The following is a 16,845-nucleotide window of genomic DNA, read 5'->3' as shown; positions in this document are numbered from 1 at the left end:
GATTACAAAAGTGTAATGGGAACTATCAGAATTAGTGTAAAAGTAAAATTACCAAATCATGGGGCTGCTCTCTCATTAGAGAAACATGACTGTTGCAGTTTAACCTGAGGGTCATCATGCTTCAGGTGAGGAAAGAGGTTGAGAAGGAGAATGGTAACCCTCAGCTAGTATGGGAGTTGAACCCACACTGTTGGTGTCACTGTGTATTCAGCTAAACTGACTCCCGGTCAAAATTAGTGTGTAAGGTCCTCAGTGAGGCTGGTGTCGAATCTGTTTCAACAGTGGTTTGAATGTTTAATTATTTCAATGACTGATAGATAAAATTGCTTTCATTTAATGAGTGCGTTTATTAGCACCCCACAAACAAAGTGGTGTTGTGTCTAGCATGAGGGAACCTCAGCCTATTTTGCGGGAAACCTGCATTTGGAAATGTTACTGACCTAGTTTGAAAGGGTCACACTAAGGATCCCAAAGTCAGGGATTACAGATCCAGAGCCATTTCCTGTTATGGTAAAGTGAGATGGGGAAAGGAAGAATATCAGTCACCTTCTCCAAACCAAACATCACTGTACAAGCTTTGTAAAGCCTCTATTAAATTATTCCACCAACTTAGAATGGAACAATCCTTGCCTGTTATAACCTCGACAATTCTTAGTTAAAATACTTGTAGGTTTGAACCATACTATTTATTGAACTGAGGAGGGGAGCAGTCATCTCAGCGGTGCCAATGAATAAACAGTTGAAACAAAGGCACGTACATCATTGCAGCAGAGAAAGCAGGCAATATGATCAACTGATAAGACCAGTAAGTGCTATAAACCTATCGATTGTCAGATATTTCATTCCTATTTCATTTAACTGGGAGTCACACCATGACGAAACCAAGAGCTACCAGTGAGTCCAGTTAAAACGGTAAAAATGATTTGGGGATTATCACTGAATGGTGAAATAGATTCAATAGGTGAAATAGCCCTTGTCTGCTCCAACTCTGCTGGACAGTGCAGCACTCCCTTAGTACTAATTCTCCAGCAGCTGAGTATTGCCCTCAGTACACCCCCTCCAATAGGGTGGCTATTCCTCTCTACAAGCACTGCCTGAATTATGTGCTCAAATATCTGGAATGACTTTTGAACCTTTCTGTTGAAAACTCTTGCAACATCCCCTTCACAAAAGCTGACCCTTATTCCAGTTTGAACAAGAGATATAAAGTGGTTAATACAGAATCAGTCATCTGTTTTATTAAGGAATAATTCAGAACTTCAAGATCAATCCTATTTGCGTCCTGTTCCATAGCCTCTTTTGTAACGTGGTAGTTGAAGGCTGTAGCACTCAGTGACTGGAAGGACTGGCTGAACTGTGTACTGCAGAGAGACAGCTGCTTGATACAACTGCTTCTTGTTGCATCTTCAAGCTGTTAAATACTCGGTGAAGCTCCATGTTTTGGAAGAGTTGCTGATGACTTTCTAACTTTGTCCTCATGGATTCTGAATCTTCTGCTGGTGCAAAGTAAGGCAGTTACAGTGAGAAAGACATATATAAACCCTTGCACTTTTCACTCTCTGAATCTCAGAAATGTTACAGTGCAAAAGTTGGCAATTTAACCCACCATGTCTATTCAAACAATCCCACTGTCCAGCACTTGGCCCATAGCTTTCATGTTATGACACTTCAAGTGTTCATCCACGTACTTTTTAAAAGTTGAGAGATTTCCCACCTCCACTACTCTCACAGGCAGTGCATACTAGATTACCACCAACCTCGGTGAAAATTCTTTTCCTCAAATCCCTTCTGAACCTCCTGCCTTTCACCTTAAAATTATGTTCCCTTGTTACTGACCTGTCAACTAAGGGGACAGCTGCTTTATATCCACCTGATCCATGCCCCCTCAATCTTATATTCCTCAATCAGGTCCCCTCTCAGCCTTCTCTGCTCTAAAGAAAACAACCTGATCTTATCCAGCCTCCACAAAGTGAAGCCATTCCATCCCAAGCCACACCCCAGTGAATCTCTTCTGTACCCACCTCCACTGCAATTAGTAACTCCAGCTGTGGCCTGTATAGCTTCAACATAATCTCCCTGCTCCCATAATCTATGCTGTGACTGATAAAGGCACATCTCATATGCTTTCTTAACCTCCTTATTCACCTGTCCTGCCACTTTCAGGAATCTGTGTAGAAGGATCTTAAGACCCTTATGTTCCTCCGAGTTGCCTAGTGCCTTGCATTCTCTCATCTTGTTACTACTTCACATTTAAGAATTAAATTCCATTTGCCACTGACCTGCCAACCTGACCAACCAATCTGTGTCCTCCTGTAACTTCCTCATGGTCAATCACGTGGCCAATCCTCATGTAATCCACAAACTGATTTATCATCCGTCTCACATTTTCTTTTGTATTTTTTGTGAATATCATGAACAAACAACTCAGCACTAATCACAGTGACACATTAGTGTGCACCAGCCTTCAATCACACACCGCCATCAATCACACAGTCTTCTACTGCCACCCTCTGTCTCTGACTAGTAAACCAATACTGTAATTAATTTGCCAAGTTACCCAGATCCCATGTACTTTTAGAACATAGAACATTACAGTGAGGTACAGGCCCTCAATGTTGCGCTGACCTGTGGAACCAATCTGAAGCCTATCTAACCTACACTATTCCATTCTCATCCATATGCCTATCCATTACCCATTAAAATGCCCTTAAAGTTGGTGAGTCTACTACTGTTGAAGGCAGGCCTTTCCATGCCCTTACTACTCTGAGTAAAGAAACTACCTCTGACATCTGTCCTATATCTATCACCCTTCAATTTAAAGCTATGTCCCCTCATGCTGGCCATCATCATCCGAGGAAAAAGGCTCTCACTTTGCACCCTATCTAACCCTCTCTCAATTAAATCACCTCTCAACAAAAACAGCCTCAAGTCCCTCAGCCTTTTCTCATACAAACTTCCCTCCATACCAAGCAACATCCCAGTAAGTGTCCTCTGAATCCTTTCCAAAGCTTCCACATCCTTCCTATAATGCGGTGACCAGAACTGTACACAATACTCCAAGTGCAGCCGCACCAGAGTTTTGTACAACTGCAGCATGACCTCATAGTTCTGAAACTCAATCCCTCTACCAATAAAAACTAGCACATCGTATGCCTTCTTAACAACCCTATCAACCTGGGTGGCAACTTTCAGGGATCTATGTGCACGGACATCGAGATCTCTGCTCATCTACACTACCAAGAATCTTACCATTAGCCCAGTACACTATTCTTGTTGCTCCTTCCAAAGTGAATCACTTCACATTTTCCACATTAAACTCCATTTGCCACCTCTCAGCCCAGTTCTGCAGCTTTTCTATGTCCCTCTGTAACCTGCAACATCGTTCAGTATTATCCACAATGCCACCGACCGTAGTGTCATCCGCAAATTTACTAACCCATCCTTCTAAGTCCACATCTGGGTCATTTATAAAAATGACAAACAGCAGTGGCCCCAAAACAGATCCTTGCCGTACTCCACTAGTAACGGAACTCCAGGATGAACATTTCCCATCAACCACCACCCTGTCTTCTTTCAACTAGCCAATTTCTGATCCAAACCACTAATTCACCCTCAATCCCATGCCTCCATATTTTATGCAATAGCCTACCATGGGGAACCTTATCAAATGCCTTACTGAAATCCATATATACCGCATCAACCTGTTTAGTCACCTTCTCAAAGGACTCAATAAAGTTTGAGAGGCACGACCTACTCTTCACAAAACTCTGTTGACTATTCCTAATCAACTTATTCCTTTCTAGATGATTATAAATCCTATCACTTATCACCTTTTCCAACACTTTACCCCCAACTGAAGTAAGGCTCACTGGTCTATAATTACCAGGGTTGACTCTCCTCCCCTTCGTGAACAAGGGAACAGCATTTACTATCCTCCAGTCTCCTGGCACTATTCCTGTCAACAATGATGACATAAAGATCAAAGCCAAAGGCTCTGCAATCTCCTCCCTGGCTTCCCAGAGAATCCCAGGATAAATCCCATTCGGCCCAGGGAACATATCTATTTTCACACTTTCCAGAATTGCTAACACCTCCTCCTTATGAACTTCAATCCCATTTAGTCTAGTAGCCTGTATCTCAGTATTCTCCTTGACAACATTGTCTTTTTCCTGTGTAATTACTGATGAAAAATATTCATTTAGCACCTCTCCTATCTCTTTGGATTCCACTCACAACTTCCTACTACTGTACTTAATTCAAAGTTTGTGAGAAGTTTATGAGTAGCTCGGGTGCTCGTTGTTGTGGTTCTGTTCGCCGAGCTGGGAATTTGTGTTGCAGACGTTTCGTCCCCTGTCTAGGTGACATCCTCAGTGCTTAGGAGCCTCCTGCGAAGCGTTTCTGTGTTGTTTCCTCTGGCATTTATAGTGGTTTGTCTCTGCCACTTCCGGTTGTCAGTTCCAGCTGTCCGCTGCAGTGGTCGGTATATTGGGTCCAGGTCGATGTGTTTGTTGATAGAATCTGTGGATGAGTGCCATGCCTCTAGGAATTCCCTGGCTGTTCTCTGTTTGGCTTGTCCTATAATAGTAGTGTTGTCCCAGTCGAACTCATGTTGCTTGTCATCTGCGTGTGTGGCTACTAAGGATAGCTGGTCGTGTCATTTCGTGGCTAGTTGGTGTTCGTGGATATGGATTGTTAGCTGTCTTCCTGTTTGTCCTGTGTAGTGTTTTGTGCAGTCCTTTTGTACACTACATTGGTTTAGCGAATGCTGGGCATCGGGTCCTTTGTCCTGGTGAGTTGTTGTCTGAGAGTGGCTGTTGGTTTGTGTGCTGTTATGAGTCCTAGTAGTCTGGCTGTCTGGCCACTGCAGCGGACAGCTGGAACTGACAACCGGAAGCGGCAGAGACAAACCACTATAAATGCTGGAGGAAACATCACAGAAGCGCTCCACAGGAGGCTCCCAAGCACTGAGGATGTCACCTAGACAGGGGAGGAAATGTCTACAACACAAATTCCCAGCTCGGTGAACAAAACCACAACTGTACTTAATTGGCCCTAATCTTTCTCTAGTCATTCTTTTATTCCTGACATATTTATAAAAAGCCTGAGGGTTTTCCTTTATCCTATCTGTGAATGACTTCTCATATCCCCTCCTGGCTCTTCTTATCTCTCTCTTTAGGTCTTTCCTGGCTAACCTGTAACTCTCAAGTGCCTGAACTGAGCCTTCATGTCCCATCCTAACATAAGCCTTCTTATTCCTCTTGACAGGAGATTCAACTTCTTTAATACACCACAGCTTCCTCACTCGACCACTTCCTTCCTTCCTGACAGGTACGTACTTATCAAGCACATGCAGTAGCTGTTCCTTGAATAAGCTCCACATTTCAGTTGTGCCCATCCCCTGCAGTTTCCTTCTCCATCCTATGCATCCTAAATCTTGCCTAATTGCATCATAATTGCCTTTCCCCCAGCAATAATTCTTGCCCTGCGGTATGTACTTATCCCTTTCCATCGCTCAAGTAAACATAACCGAAGTTTGGTCACTATCACCAAAGTGCTCACCTACATCCAAATCTAACACCTGGCCGGGTTCATTCCCCAGTACCAAATCCAATGTGGCCTCGCCCCTAGTTGGCCCATCCACATACTGAGTAAGGAAACCCTCCTGCATACATTGGACAAAAACTGACCCACCTAAAGTACTTGGAACTATAGTATTCCCAGTCAATATTTGGAAAGTTAAAGCCCCCATAACAACTACCTGTCACTCTCGCTTCTATCCACAATTATCTTTGCTATCCTTTCCTCTACATCTCTGGAACTATTCGGAGGCCTATAGAAACCTCCCAGTAAATAAGTCCTCAAACGTTCTTTCTGCCACCGTAGTATTGTCCTTGACTAACAATGCCACACCTCCCCCTCTTTTACCATCTTCTCTGTTCTTACCGAAACATCTAAATCCCGGAACGTGCAACAACCATTCCTGTCCCTGCTCTATCCATGTCTCTGAAATGGCTACAACAGTGAAGTCCCAGGTGCTGCAAGTTCACTCACCTTATTCTGGATGCTCCAGGAATTGAAACCTCAAATTCTGACCTCATTACTCTCAACCTCCTGAACACTGGATCTACAAATTAGGTACCCATCTTCCTGCTGAATTAGTTTAAACCTTCCCAAACAGCATTTGCAAATATCGTCCCCCAGGATATTGGTACCCCTCTGTTCAAGTGCAGACCATTCTGTTTGTAGAGGTCCCACCTACCCCAGAATGAGCCTTAATTATCCAGGAATCCAAATCCCTCCCTCCTGCACCATCCCTGTAGCCACGTGTTCAACTCCTCCTTCTCCCTATTCCTCACCTCGCTAGCACGTGGCACGCATAACAAACCAGAAATAACAACTGTTTGTTCTAGCACCAACCTTCCACCCTAGTTCCCTGAATTTCTGCCTTAAACCCCCATCCCTTTCCTACCACTGTGGACCACGACTTGGAGCTGCTCCCCCTCCCCCTCCTGAAAACACAATCCGAGACGTCATGAACCCTGGCACCTGGGACTCACCAACAACGAGTCTCTCTCGTCCCCACAGAACATAGAACATAGAAGAATACAGCGCAGTACAGGCCCTTTGGCCCTCGATGTTGCGCTGATCCAAGCCCACATAACCTACACTAGCCCACTATCCTCCATATGCCTATCCAATGCCCGCTTAAATGCCCATAAAAAGGGAGAGTCCACCACTGTTACTGGCAGGGCATTCCATGAACTCACGACTTGCTGAGTAAAGAACCTACCCCTAACATTTGTCCTATACCTACCACCCCTTAATTTAAAGCTATGCCCCCTTGTAATAGCTGACTCCATACGTGGAAAAAGGTTCTCACGGTCAACCCTATCTAAACCCCTAATCATCTTGTACACCTCTATCAAGTCACCCCTAAACCTTCTTTTCTCCAATGAAAACAACCTCCTATCTGTCCCCCTAACTATGGAGTCCCCAATGACTAATGCTCTGTTCCTCACCCCCCTTCCCTTCTGAGCAACAGGGACAGACTCTGTGCCAGAGACCTGTACCCCATGGCTTACCCCTGGTAAGTCATCCTCCCCCAACAGTATCCAAAATGGTACACTTGTTGTTGAGGGAAACGGCCACTGCCTGCCGGTTCCTTTTCTGTCCCCTGACTGTACCCGTCTGCCTTTTTATTGCAACTGACGTGTGACTACCTCCTTGTAACTCCTCTCAATAAGCCCCGCTGCCTCCCGAATGATCCAAAGTTCATCCAACTCCAGTTCCCTAACACGGTTTTCGAGGAGCTGGAGTTGAGTGCACTTCCCATAGAGGAAGTCAGCAAAGACTAGTGGTGACCGTTACCTCCCACATTTTGCAGGAGAACATTCAACTGCCCTAACCTCCATTCCCACTATTCTAAATTCCAAACAATGGTTTTATCTCAAACCATAAGACCAAGTTTGAGAGACATGATCTTCTCCTCACAAACCCATACTGCCTATCGCTAATAAATCTGTATTTTTCCAAACAGTAATAAATACTATCCCCAAGAATCTTGTCTCAATAATTTCTGCACCACTTGCTTAAAGCTTTAGCCTGGGGACTTGTCTACGTTAATGCCAGTCAGAACCCCCAACATCTATTTTCAGATTGATATGCCCCAGAATATCAAATTACTACTCCTGAGACTCACCATCCACCATGTCCTAATCTTTTGTGAAAACCAAGGCAGGTTTTCAGTAAGGACCTCACCCACTTCCTCGTCTACATGTATCATTCCTTCCTTTATCCTTGAATAGACCTACCCTTTTCCCAGCTATCCTCTTGCTCTTATATATGTATAACACACATGGGAATTTTCCTTAATCGTGCTTGTGAAGGACATTTCATGGCCCTTTTATCCCTCCTAATTCCTTGTTTGAATTCTTACCTGCTACCTTTATATTCTTTGAGGGCTCTGTCTTCAGTTTCCTAAACTTTACTTATGCCTCCTTTTCATTTTTGACTAAGCTCTCAATTTCTCCTGGCATTTAAGGTTTCAAAATCTTGCTATATTTGCCCTTCATTTTCACAGCAACATGTTGATCCTGAACTCTAATCAACTGGTCCTTAAAAGATTCCAACATGCCAGACATGGATCAGCCCTCAAACAGCTACCCCCTAGTTCCTGCCTAACATTATGGTAGTTAGCCTTCCCCTATTTAGTACCTTCCTTCTCCATAAGTAACTTAAAGCTTACAGAATTATGGTAATTGTTGCTGAAATGCTCCCTCCCGTAATTTCAATCACCTGGCTGGGTTCATTTCCCAGTATGAGGTCTAGTGTAGCCCCCTTTCCTAGTTGAACTATTTATATTTGTTTTAAAACACCAACCTGGACACACCTAACAAATTCCAACCTCCCTCCCTCCCCCCCCACCCCAGTTTTAGCTGACTGTGGGCCATGAATATCAAGAATCTCTGACCATGCTATTGCTATAGTTTTTCCTTTTGCAACAGCATACCTTGTCAATCTAGCATTTTCAACACTGGCATACCTAAAAACAACAGGATAGCAGATTTCTCAGAGAAGTATGATTTGTGGTGCTCTCCTCAATTCAGAAGAGCCAGGAGCAGGAGTAGGTCATCTGGCCCCTCGAGTTTGCTCCATTATTCAGTAAAATCATGGCTGATCTTTTCATGGACTCAGCTCCACTTACCCATCCTCTCACCATAACTCTTAATTACATAGAACATAGAACATAGAACATAGAAGAATACAGCGCAGTACAGGCCCTTGGGCCCTCGATGTTGCGCCGATCCAAGCCCACCTAAACTACACTAACCCACTATCCTCCATATACCTATCCAATGCCCTCTTAAATGCCCATAAAGAGGGAGAGTCCACCACTGTTAACCCGTTCCAGTGCCTCCACCTCCTTCCTATAGTATGGCGACCAAAACTGCACACAATATTCCAGATGCGGTCGTACCAGAGTCTTATACAACTGCATCATGACCTCAGGGCTCCGGAACTCAATTCCTCTACCAATAAAAGTCAGTACGCCATATGCCTTCCTCACCGCACTATTTACCTGGGTGGCAACTTTCAGAGATCTGTGTACATGGACACCAAGATCCCTCTGCTCATCCACACTACCAAGTATCCGACCATTAGCCCAGTACCCCATCTTTTTGTTATTCTTCCCAAAGTGAATCACCTCGCACTTAGCTACATTGTATTCCATCTGCCACCTTTCTGCCCAGCTCTGCAGCTTCTCTATATCCTGCTGTAACCTGCCACATGCTTCCTCACTGTCAACAACTCCTCCGACTTTTGTGTCATCCGCAAACTTGCTCACCCAACCTTCTAATCCCTCTTCCAGGTCATTTATAAAAATGACAAACAGCAATGGTCCCAAAACAGATCCTTGCGGAACACCGCTAGTGACGGCACTCCATGAAGAAACTTTGCCATCAAGTACTACCCTCTGTCTTCTTCCATCCTGCCAATTCCTAATCCAAACCTCCAACTCACCCTCAATGCCATATCTCCGTATTTTCTGCAGTAGCCTACCATGGGGAACCTTATCAAACGCCTTACTAAAATCCATATATACCACATCTACCGCTTTCCCCTCATCAACCTCCTTCGTCACCTTTTCAAAGAATTCAATAAGGTTTGTGAGGCACGACTTGCCCTTCACAAAACCATGCTGACTATCCTTGATCACATTATTCCTATCTAGATGTGCATAAATCCTATCCCTTACAATTCTCTCTAAGACTTTGCCCACAACAGAAGTGAGACTCACTGGCCTATAGTTACTAGGGCTATCCCTACTCCCCTTTTTGAACAAGGGAACCACATTTGCTATCCTCCAGTCTTCTGGCACTACTCCTGTAGACAAAGAGGACATAAAAATCAAGGCCAATGGCTCTGCAATCTCCTCCCTTGCTTCCCAGAGAATCCTAGGATAAATGCCATCAGGCCCAGGGGACTTATCTATTTTCACCCTTTCCAGAATTTCCAACACCTCTTCTCTACATACCTCAAAGCCATCCATTCTACTTATTTGTGCCTCAGTATTCTCTTCGACAACAATGCCCTAATTCTTTTACTGTTCAAAAATGTATCTATCTTTGTCTTAAAAACATACAATGAGGCAGCTCAACTACCTCACTAGGTTAGAGACAAAAATGTTTTGAACAACATGCTTTTCCTCCCTCCATCATCCAGACAGTCCTCCGCTGCACCACCTCCATTCCCCATTCCATTGCTCTAACCCCCCCCCACACCAACGACCACCCCACCAGTCTCCGCATCCAACACACCATCCTCAAACACTTCCACCACTTCCAAGTACACCCCACCACCAAGATCATCTTTCCCTCCCCACCCCTCTTTGCCTTCCGCAAGGACCATTTCCTCCAACAGTCCTTGGTTCGCGTCACCCCTGCCAGCAGACCCCCAGGTACCTTCGCCTGCAAAACCTTCTGGTAACACCACCCCCTCACCTCCATCAGGGCCCCCAATAGTGATTTGCAATTTCCTTTGTGTTTTCCTCTGATCCATTATCCATGAATAGATCGAAACAGTTGAATTGAGCAGATTTTAAAAATCCATCTGTGCTCACAGTTAACGATGCTGCATTTTTGCTGAGGGATTTAAAATATTAATGCTTATGATCCTTGTTTAGTTTGCTGTATGTACAATGTTGCAAACCTTTCCAGTAAGGCCTTAACCATAGCTAGTGCAAGTAAATGTTATTGATTTGAACAATCAATTCAGCTGACAACAGTGGGTGTGTTGTGGAATTGTTGTCTCATTGAAAGTATGTCATATTACCGAAAAGGTTGGAAACCACTGATCTAGAAGGACATGGGCAACAGGTACATTCGAACACCAGTCCCTGCAAGTTCCCCTCCAACTTTGAAACATTTCACTGTTCCATTAGTTTTGCTGAGTCAATACCCTGGAACTCCCTCCCTAATAGCACTGTGGATCTGCCTACAGCACATGGACTGCAGCAATTTAAGAAGGCAGCTCACCACCATTTTTTCAAGGTAATTCAGGATAAGCAATAAATTCTGTCATGGCCAGCAAAACCCGCATCCCATAAACAAAGGAAAAAAACATATTCTCCCACAGAATCCCTCACTTAATCCAGTGCTCAGTTCAATCCCTCCCTCCCTCCCTCTCCATCTTGCTTGCTTGATACTTCGATCTTTCTCATTTGTTTTCTTCTTAGCCATTGCTCAAACCCTGAAGATCGTAAGATGTCGGAACAGAGGTAGTGCATTCAGCCCATCAAGTCTCCTCTGCCATTCAATGAGATCATGGCTGCTGATCTGATCATTCTCAATTCCACTTCCCTGCCTTGTCCCAATAATCCTTCATTCCCTTACTGATTAAAAATCTGCCTATTCCAGCATTGTATATACTGAATGACCTAGCCTTAACAGCCTTCTACGGGAAAGAATTCCATAAATTCACAACCCTCTGAGAAGAGAAATCCTTCAGCTCTGTCTTAATCGAGTGATCCCTTACCTTGAGATTATGTCATATGGTGCCAGACTTTGCTACAAGGGGAAACAGTCATTCCTGAAGAAGGGCCTGTGCCCGAAACATCGAATCTCCTGTTCCCTGGATGCTGCCTGACCTGCTGTGCTGTTCCAGCAATAAAGTTTCAACTTTGATCTCCAGCATCTGCAGACCTCACTTTCTCCTACAAGGGGAAACAACCTCTTCATGTCTACCCTGTCAAGTCCCCAGAGAATTTGTTATATTTCAATGGGATCATACCTTATTCTTCTAAATTCCAATGCATACAGGCCCAACCAACTTCTCACAAGACAGTACTCTCCATACCTGGATCAGCCTAGTGAACCTCTGGAATGCATCCCATGCCAGTTTATCTTTCCTCAAATAAAAGGACAAAAACTGTTCGCATTTTTACCAGCTGCTTTGCCCAATACGACTCTCTTCCATCCTCATTCAAACCCCTCCCCCACTCACTCAGTAAGACTAACACATAATATGAGGAGATTAATGCTAATACTTCCACCTGTTGATTTTTTTTTAAGAATTCATGGGATGTTACTATCACAGGTCAGGTCAGCATTTATTGCCCATCTCTAGTTACCCTTGAAAAAGTCATCGTGAGCCACATTTTTAAAACACTACAGTTCATTTGGTGTAGGGGCACTCAATTCCATTTGGGCGGAATTTCTAGGATTTTCACCTGGGTCATATTTGTCCTGGGAATGTATCATGGAAACAGTGTTGAGGGAGCTTTACTTTCAGTTTAAAAGCATAGATGGAGATTTACTTTCAGTTAAAAGAGATGAGGACACTTTACTCTGTATCAAACCTTGTGCTATATGTGTCCAGGGAATATTTGATGGGGATATTGAAGAGGAAACTTTACATTGTGACTGACTCTGTGCTGTACCTGTCCTTGGAGTATTTGATGGGGACAGTATAGAGGACACTTTGTATCTAACCCTATACTGTACCTTCCTGAGGTTTACAATTACCACGTATTGGGATCCAACTCCTATTTGTTCTTACCTGTACAGGTCAATGTGACTTCAGTCGGAAGGTAGCATGCAAGATCCTCATATACCAGTTTCACTTGGACGTCATGACGCATGTCCCCACACTGAATGGGATACTGAAATTTCAACAAGTTATATGCAGCATTCTTCTGTACCTGGCCCGTCAGGGATGTATGGTAGTGCACCTGGGAAAGAGTGACATTATTAGTATTTAGCTTATTGTAAACTTATTGGTCAGTAGTGTAGCGGTAACTTCATTCTGAACCTAATTTCTACTCTACCAGTCCTGAGTGCTTAATTACTTGAAAAAATAAACAAAGAGTACAAAGTAATGTAGATGTCATTGTCTTGCCCAGGTTTGTTGCCAATCCCGAATTACCCTTGAGAAGATGGTGGTGAGCCACCGTCTTGAACCAGTACAGTCCATGGGGATGTAGGGTCACCTACAATGTTGCCAAAGAAGAGTTCCAGAATTTTGACCCAGCAACACCGAAGGAACAAACATATTTTTCCAAATCAGGCTGGCGAATGGCTGGGAGGGCAGCTTACAGATGGTGTTGTTCCCATTTATCATTTCTGCTCATTCCTTATTCTTCTGGGTGGTAGCATACATGGTTTTAAAAAAAAAATTGTCTTTTGACGTGGATCCATTTTTGTTTTCCCCATTGTTAATTGCCCAGAGGGCAGTCGAGATATCAGAGCCTGGTGTCATATGTAGACCAGACCAGATAAAGGTAGCGAATTTCCTTTACATAGAACTAGAACAATACAGCACATAACAGGCCCTTCGGCCCTCAATGTTGCGCCGTCCTGTGAACTATTCTCATGTCATCCCCCTACACTATCCCATCATCATCCATGTACTTATCTAAGGATTGTTTAAATCTTCCTAACATGGCTGAGTTAATGACATTAGCAGGTAGGGCATTCCATGCCCTTACCACTCTCTGAGTAAAGAACCTGCCTCTGACATCTGTCTTAAATCTATCACCCCCTCAATTTGTAGCTATGTCCCCTCGTACAAGCTGACGTCATCATCCTAGGAAGAAGACTTTCACTGTCTACCCTATCTAATCCTCTGATCATCTTGTATGTCTCTATCAAATCCCCTCTTAGCCGCCTTCTTTCCAATGAGAACAGACCCAAGTCTCTCAGCCTTTCCTCATAAGACCTTCCCTCCAGACCAGGCAACATCCTACTAAGTCTCCTCTGCACCTTTTACAATACTTCCACATCCTTCCCGAAATATGGCGACCAGAATTGTACACAATATTCCAAGTGTGGCCGCACCAGCGTTTTGTATAGTTGCAGCATGATATTGCAGCTCCGAAACTCAATCCCTCTACGAACGAAATCTATAACACCATATGCCTCCTTAACAGCACTATCCACCTGAGTGGCAACTTTTAGGGATCAATGTACATGGACTCCAAGATCCCTCTGCACATCCACATTACCAAGAATCTTTCCATTGTCCCAGTACTCTGCCTTCCTGTTATTCTTCCCAAAGTGCATTACCTCACATTTAGCTTCATTGAACTCCTTTTGCCACCTCTCAGCCCAATTCTGCAGTTTATCCAAGTCCCCCGCAACCTGTAACATTCTTCAAAACTGTTCACTACTCCACTGACTTTAGTGTTGTCTGCAAATTTACTAATCCATCCACCTATGCCTGCGTCGCTAAGTCATTTATAAAAATGACAAACAGCAGTGGTTCCAAAACGGATCCTTATGGCACACCACTAGTAACCGGACTCCAGGCTAAATATTTTCCATCAACCACCACTCGTTGCCTTCTTTCAGAAAGACAGTTTCTAACCCAAACTGCTAAATCACCCTCAATTCCACACCTCTGCATTTTCTCCAACAGCCTACCATGTGGAACCTTGTCAAAGGCTTTACTGAAGTCCATGTATACCACGTCAACTGCCCTATCCTCATCTACATGCTTGGTCACTTTCTCAAAAAACTCAATGAGGTTTGTGAGACACGACCTACCCTTGACGAAACCATGTTGACTATCTGAAATCAAAATGTTGCTTGCTAGATGATTATAAATCTTCTCTCTTATAATCCTTTCCAGAACGTTTCCTATAACAGAAGTAAGGCTCACTGGTCTATAATTACCTGGGTCATCTCTATTGCCCTTCTTGAACAAGGGCACAACATTTGCAATCCTCCAGTCCTCGAGCATTAAACCTGTAGACAATGACGACTCAAATATCAAAGCCAAAGGCTCTGCTACCTTCTCCCTAGCTTCCCAGATAATCCTCAGATAAATCCCATCTGGCCCAGGGGGCTTGTCTACTTTCACTCCTTCTAGAATTGGTAACATCTGTTCGTAACTAACCTCGATCCTTTCTAGTCTAATATCTCGTACCTCATTATTCTCCTCTACAATATTCTCCTTTTCCTGAGTGAAAACCAATGAGAAATGTTCCTTTAGCACCTCTCCGATCTCCACAGGATCCACACACAATTTCCCACTTCTGTCTTTGACTGGCCCTATTCCTACCCTAATCATCCTTTTATTCCTCACATACCTATAGAAAGCTTTTGGGTTCTCCTTTATTCTATTTGCTAAAGACTGTTCATTTCCTCTCTTTGCTCTTCTTAACTCTCTCTTTAAATCCTTCCGAGTTGATCTGTAACTCTCCATCGCCTCTTCTGAACCATATTGCCTCATCAACATATAAGCCTCCTTCTTCTTCTTAACAAGAGATGTAATTTCTGTTGTAAACCACGGTTCCCTTATCTTATCACTTCCTCCCTGCCTGACAGGGACATACCAATCAAGGACATGCATTTTGCTACCCCATTCTATGCATTCTAATTCTTGCCTAATCGCGTTATAATTGTCCTTGCCCCATCGATAAGTCTTGACCTGTGGCATGTACCTATCCCTTTCCATCGCTAAACTAAACGTAACTGAATTATGGTCACTCTCTCCAAAGAGCTCATCTACAACTAAATCAAACACCTGTCCTGGTTCATTACCAAGCACCAGATCCAGTGTGGTCTCCCCTCTTGTCAGCCCTTTGACATACTGTGTCAGAAAATACTCCTGTACACATTGGACAAAAACTGATCCATCTGACGTACTAGAGTAATAACATTTCCAGTCAATGTTGGGGAAATTAAAGTCCCCCATAATGACCACCCTGTTCCTTTCACTCCTACCCAGAATAATGTTGCTAATCCTCTCTTTCACCTCCCTGGAACTCTGCGGAGGCCCATGAAAAACTCCAAGCAGTGTGACCTCTCCTCTCCTGTTTCTAACCTCAGCCCACACTACCTCAGTCCTCATCGAAAGTTCTCTCAGCCACTGTTATACTATCCTTGACTAACAAGGCCACACCTCCCCCTCTTTTACCACCTTGCCTGTTCTTAATGAAAGAGCTAAACCCTGGAACCTGCAACGACAATTCCTCATCCTGCTCTATCCATGTCTCCGAAATGGCTACATCAAAGTCCCAGGTACCTATCCAGGCTCCAAGCTCCCCTACCTTATTTTGGATATTTCTGGCGTTGAAGTAGACACACTTCAAACCACTTCGCTGTCTGCCAGCATATTCCTGTGACCCTGAAATCCTGTCCCTGTCCTTCCTACTCTCATCCTCCTGTGCACTGTAACTACACCTCTGGATCCCATCCCCCTGCTGAGCTAGTTTAAACCCACCCGAATAGCACCAGCAAATTTCCCACCCAGGACATTAGTATCCCTCTGGTTCAAGTGAAGACCCGTCCTGTTTGTACAAGTCCCACCTTCCCCAGAATGAGCCCCAATTATCCAAGAACCTGAAACCCTCCCTCCTGCACTTTTCTTTCAGCCACATGTTCAGCTGAAATCTCGAGGAGAAAGTGAGGTCTGCAGATGCTGGAGATCAAAGTTGAAACTTTATTGTTGGAACAGCACAGCAGGTCAGGCAGCATCCAGGGAACAGGAGATTCGACGTTTCGGGCACAGGCCCTTCTTCAGGAATCTGCTAGAAAGAACTGTTTGTTCAGTCTATGGATTCTTCTGTAAATGAAGAACAGTAGAGGTCCTTTACAGGTCTGTGAGAGAGTTGTCCTGAGCTGGGGTAGGTCGAGTTGCAGGGAATGTAGGTACCGGCGCAAGGCTGCAAGCGTGGAGTGGAGGATCCGGAGGGAGGTCCGTTGCTGGAGGCTGCGGATTTGTTGCTCCTCCACTTCCCGCTCCTCCGCCCTTGAGCCCCGCCCCTCCAACCGCCACCAGGACAGAACCCCACTGGTCCTCACCTACCACCCCACCAATCTCCATGTACAGCGCATCATCCGC

General features: G+C 44.3%; 1 protein-coding gene across 4 annotated transcripts in view; it reads right to left on the bottom strand.

Moving 5' to 3' along the window:
* Positions 1-498: 498 nt before the first annotated feature.
* cenpo (centromere protein O) overlaps positions 499-16,845 on the bottom strand; it is a 34,615-nt gene continuing 18,268 nt past the window's right edge. For 3 of the 4 annotated variants that reach the window (XM_043695217.1, XM_043695215.1, XM_043695216.1), the window contains exons 5-6: positions 12,559-12,730; positions 499-1,496 (exon numbers count right to left, since the gene is read on the bottom strand). In XM_043695217.1, the coding sequence (XP_043551152.1) occupies positions 1,330-1,496; positions 12,559-12,730 (339 nt within the window). In that variant the 3' untranslated portion in view covers positions 499-1,329. The remainder of the gene's footprint in view (positions 1,497-12,558; positions 12,731-16,845) is intronic. The other variant, XM_043695218.1, reaches the window with a different exon arrangement.

The sequence above is a fragment of the Chiloscyllium plagiosum genome, chromosome 9 (assembly GCF_004010195.1).
Source record: "Chiloscyllium plagiosum isolate BGI_BamShark_2017 chromosome 9, ASM401019v2, whole genome shotgun sequence".
In the NCBI taxonomy this organism is placed as follows: Eukaryota; Metazoa; Chordata; class Chondrichthyes; order Orectolobiformes; family Hemiscylliidae; genus Chiloscyllium; species Chiloscyllium plagiosum.
This window is presented reverse-complemented; position numbering and strand designations above follow the sequence as displayed.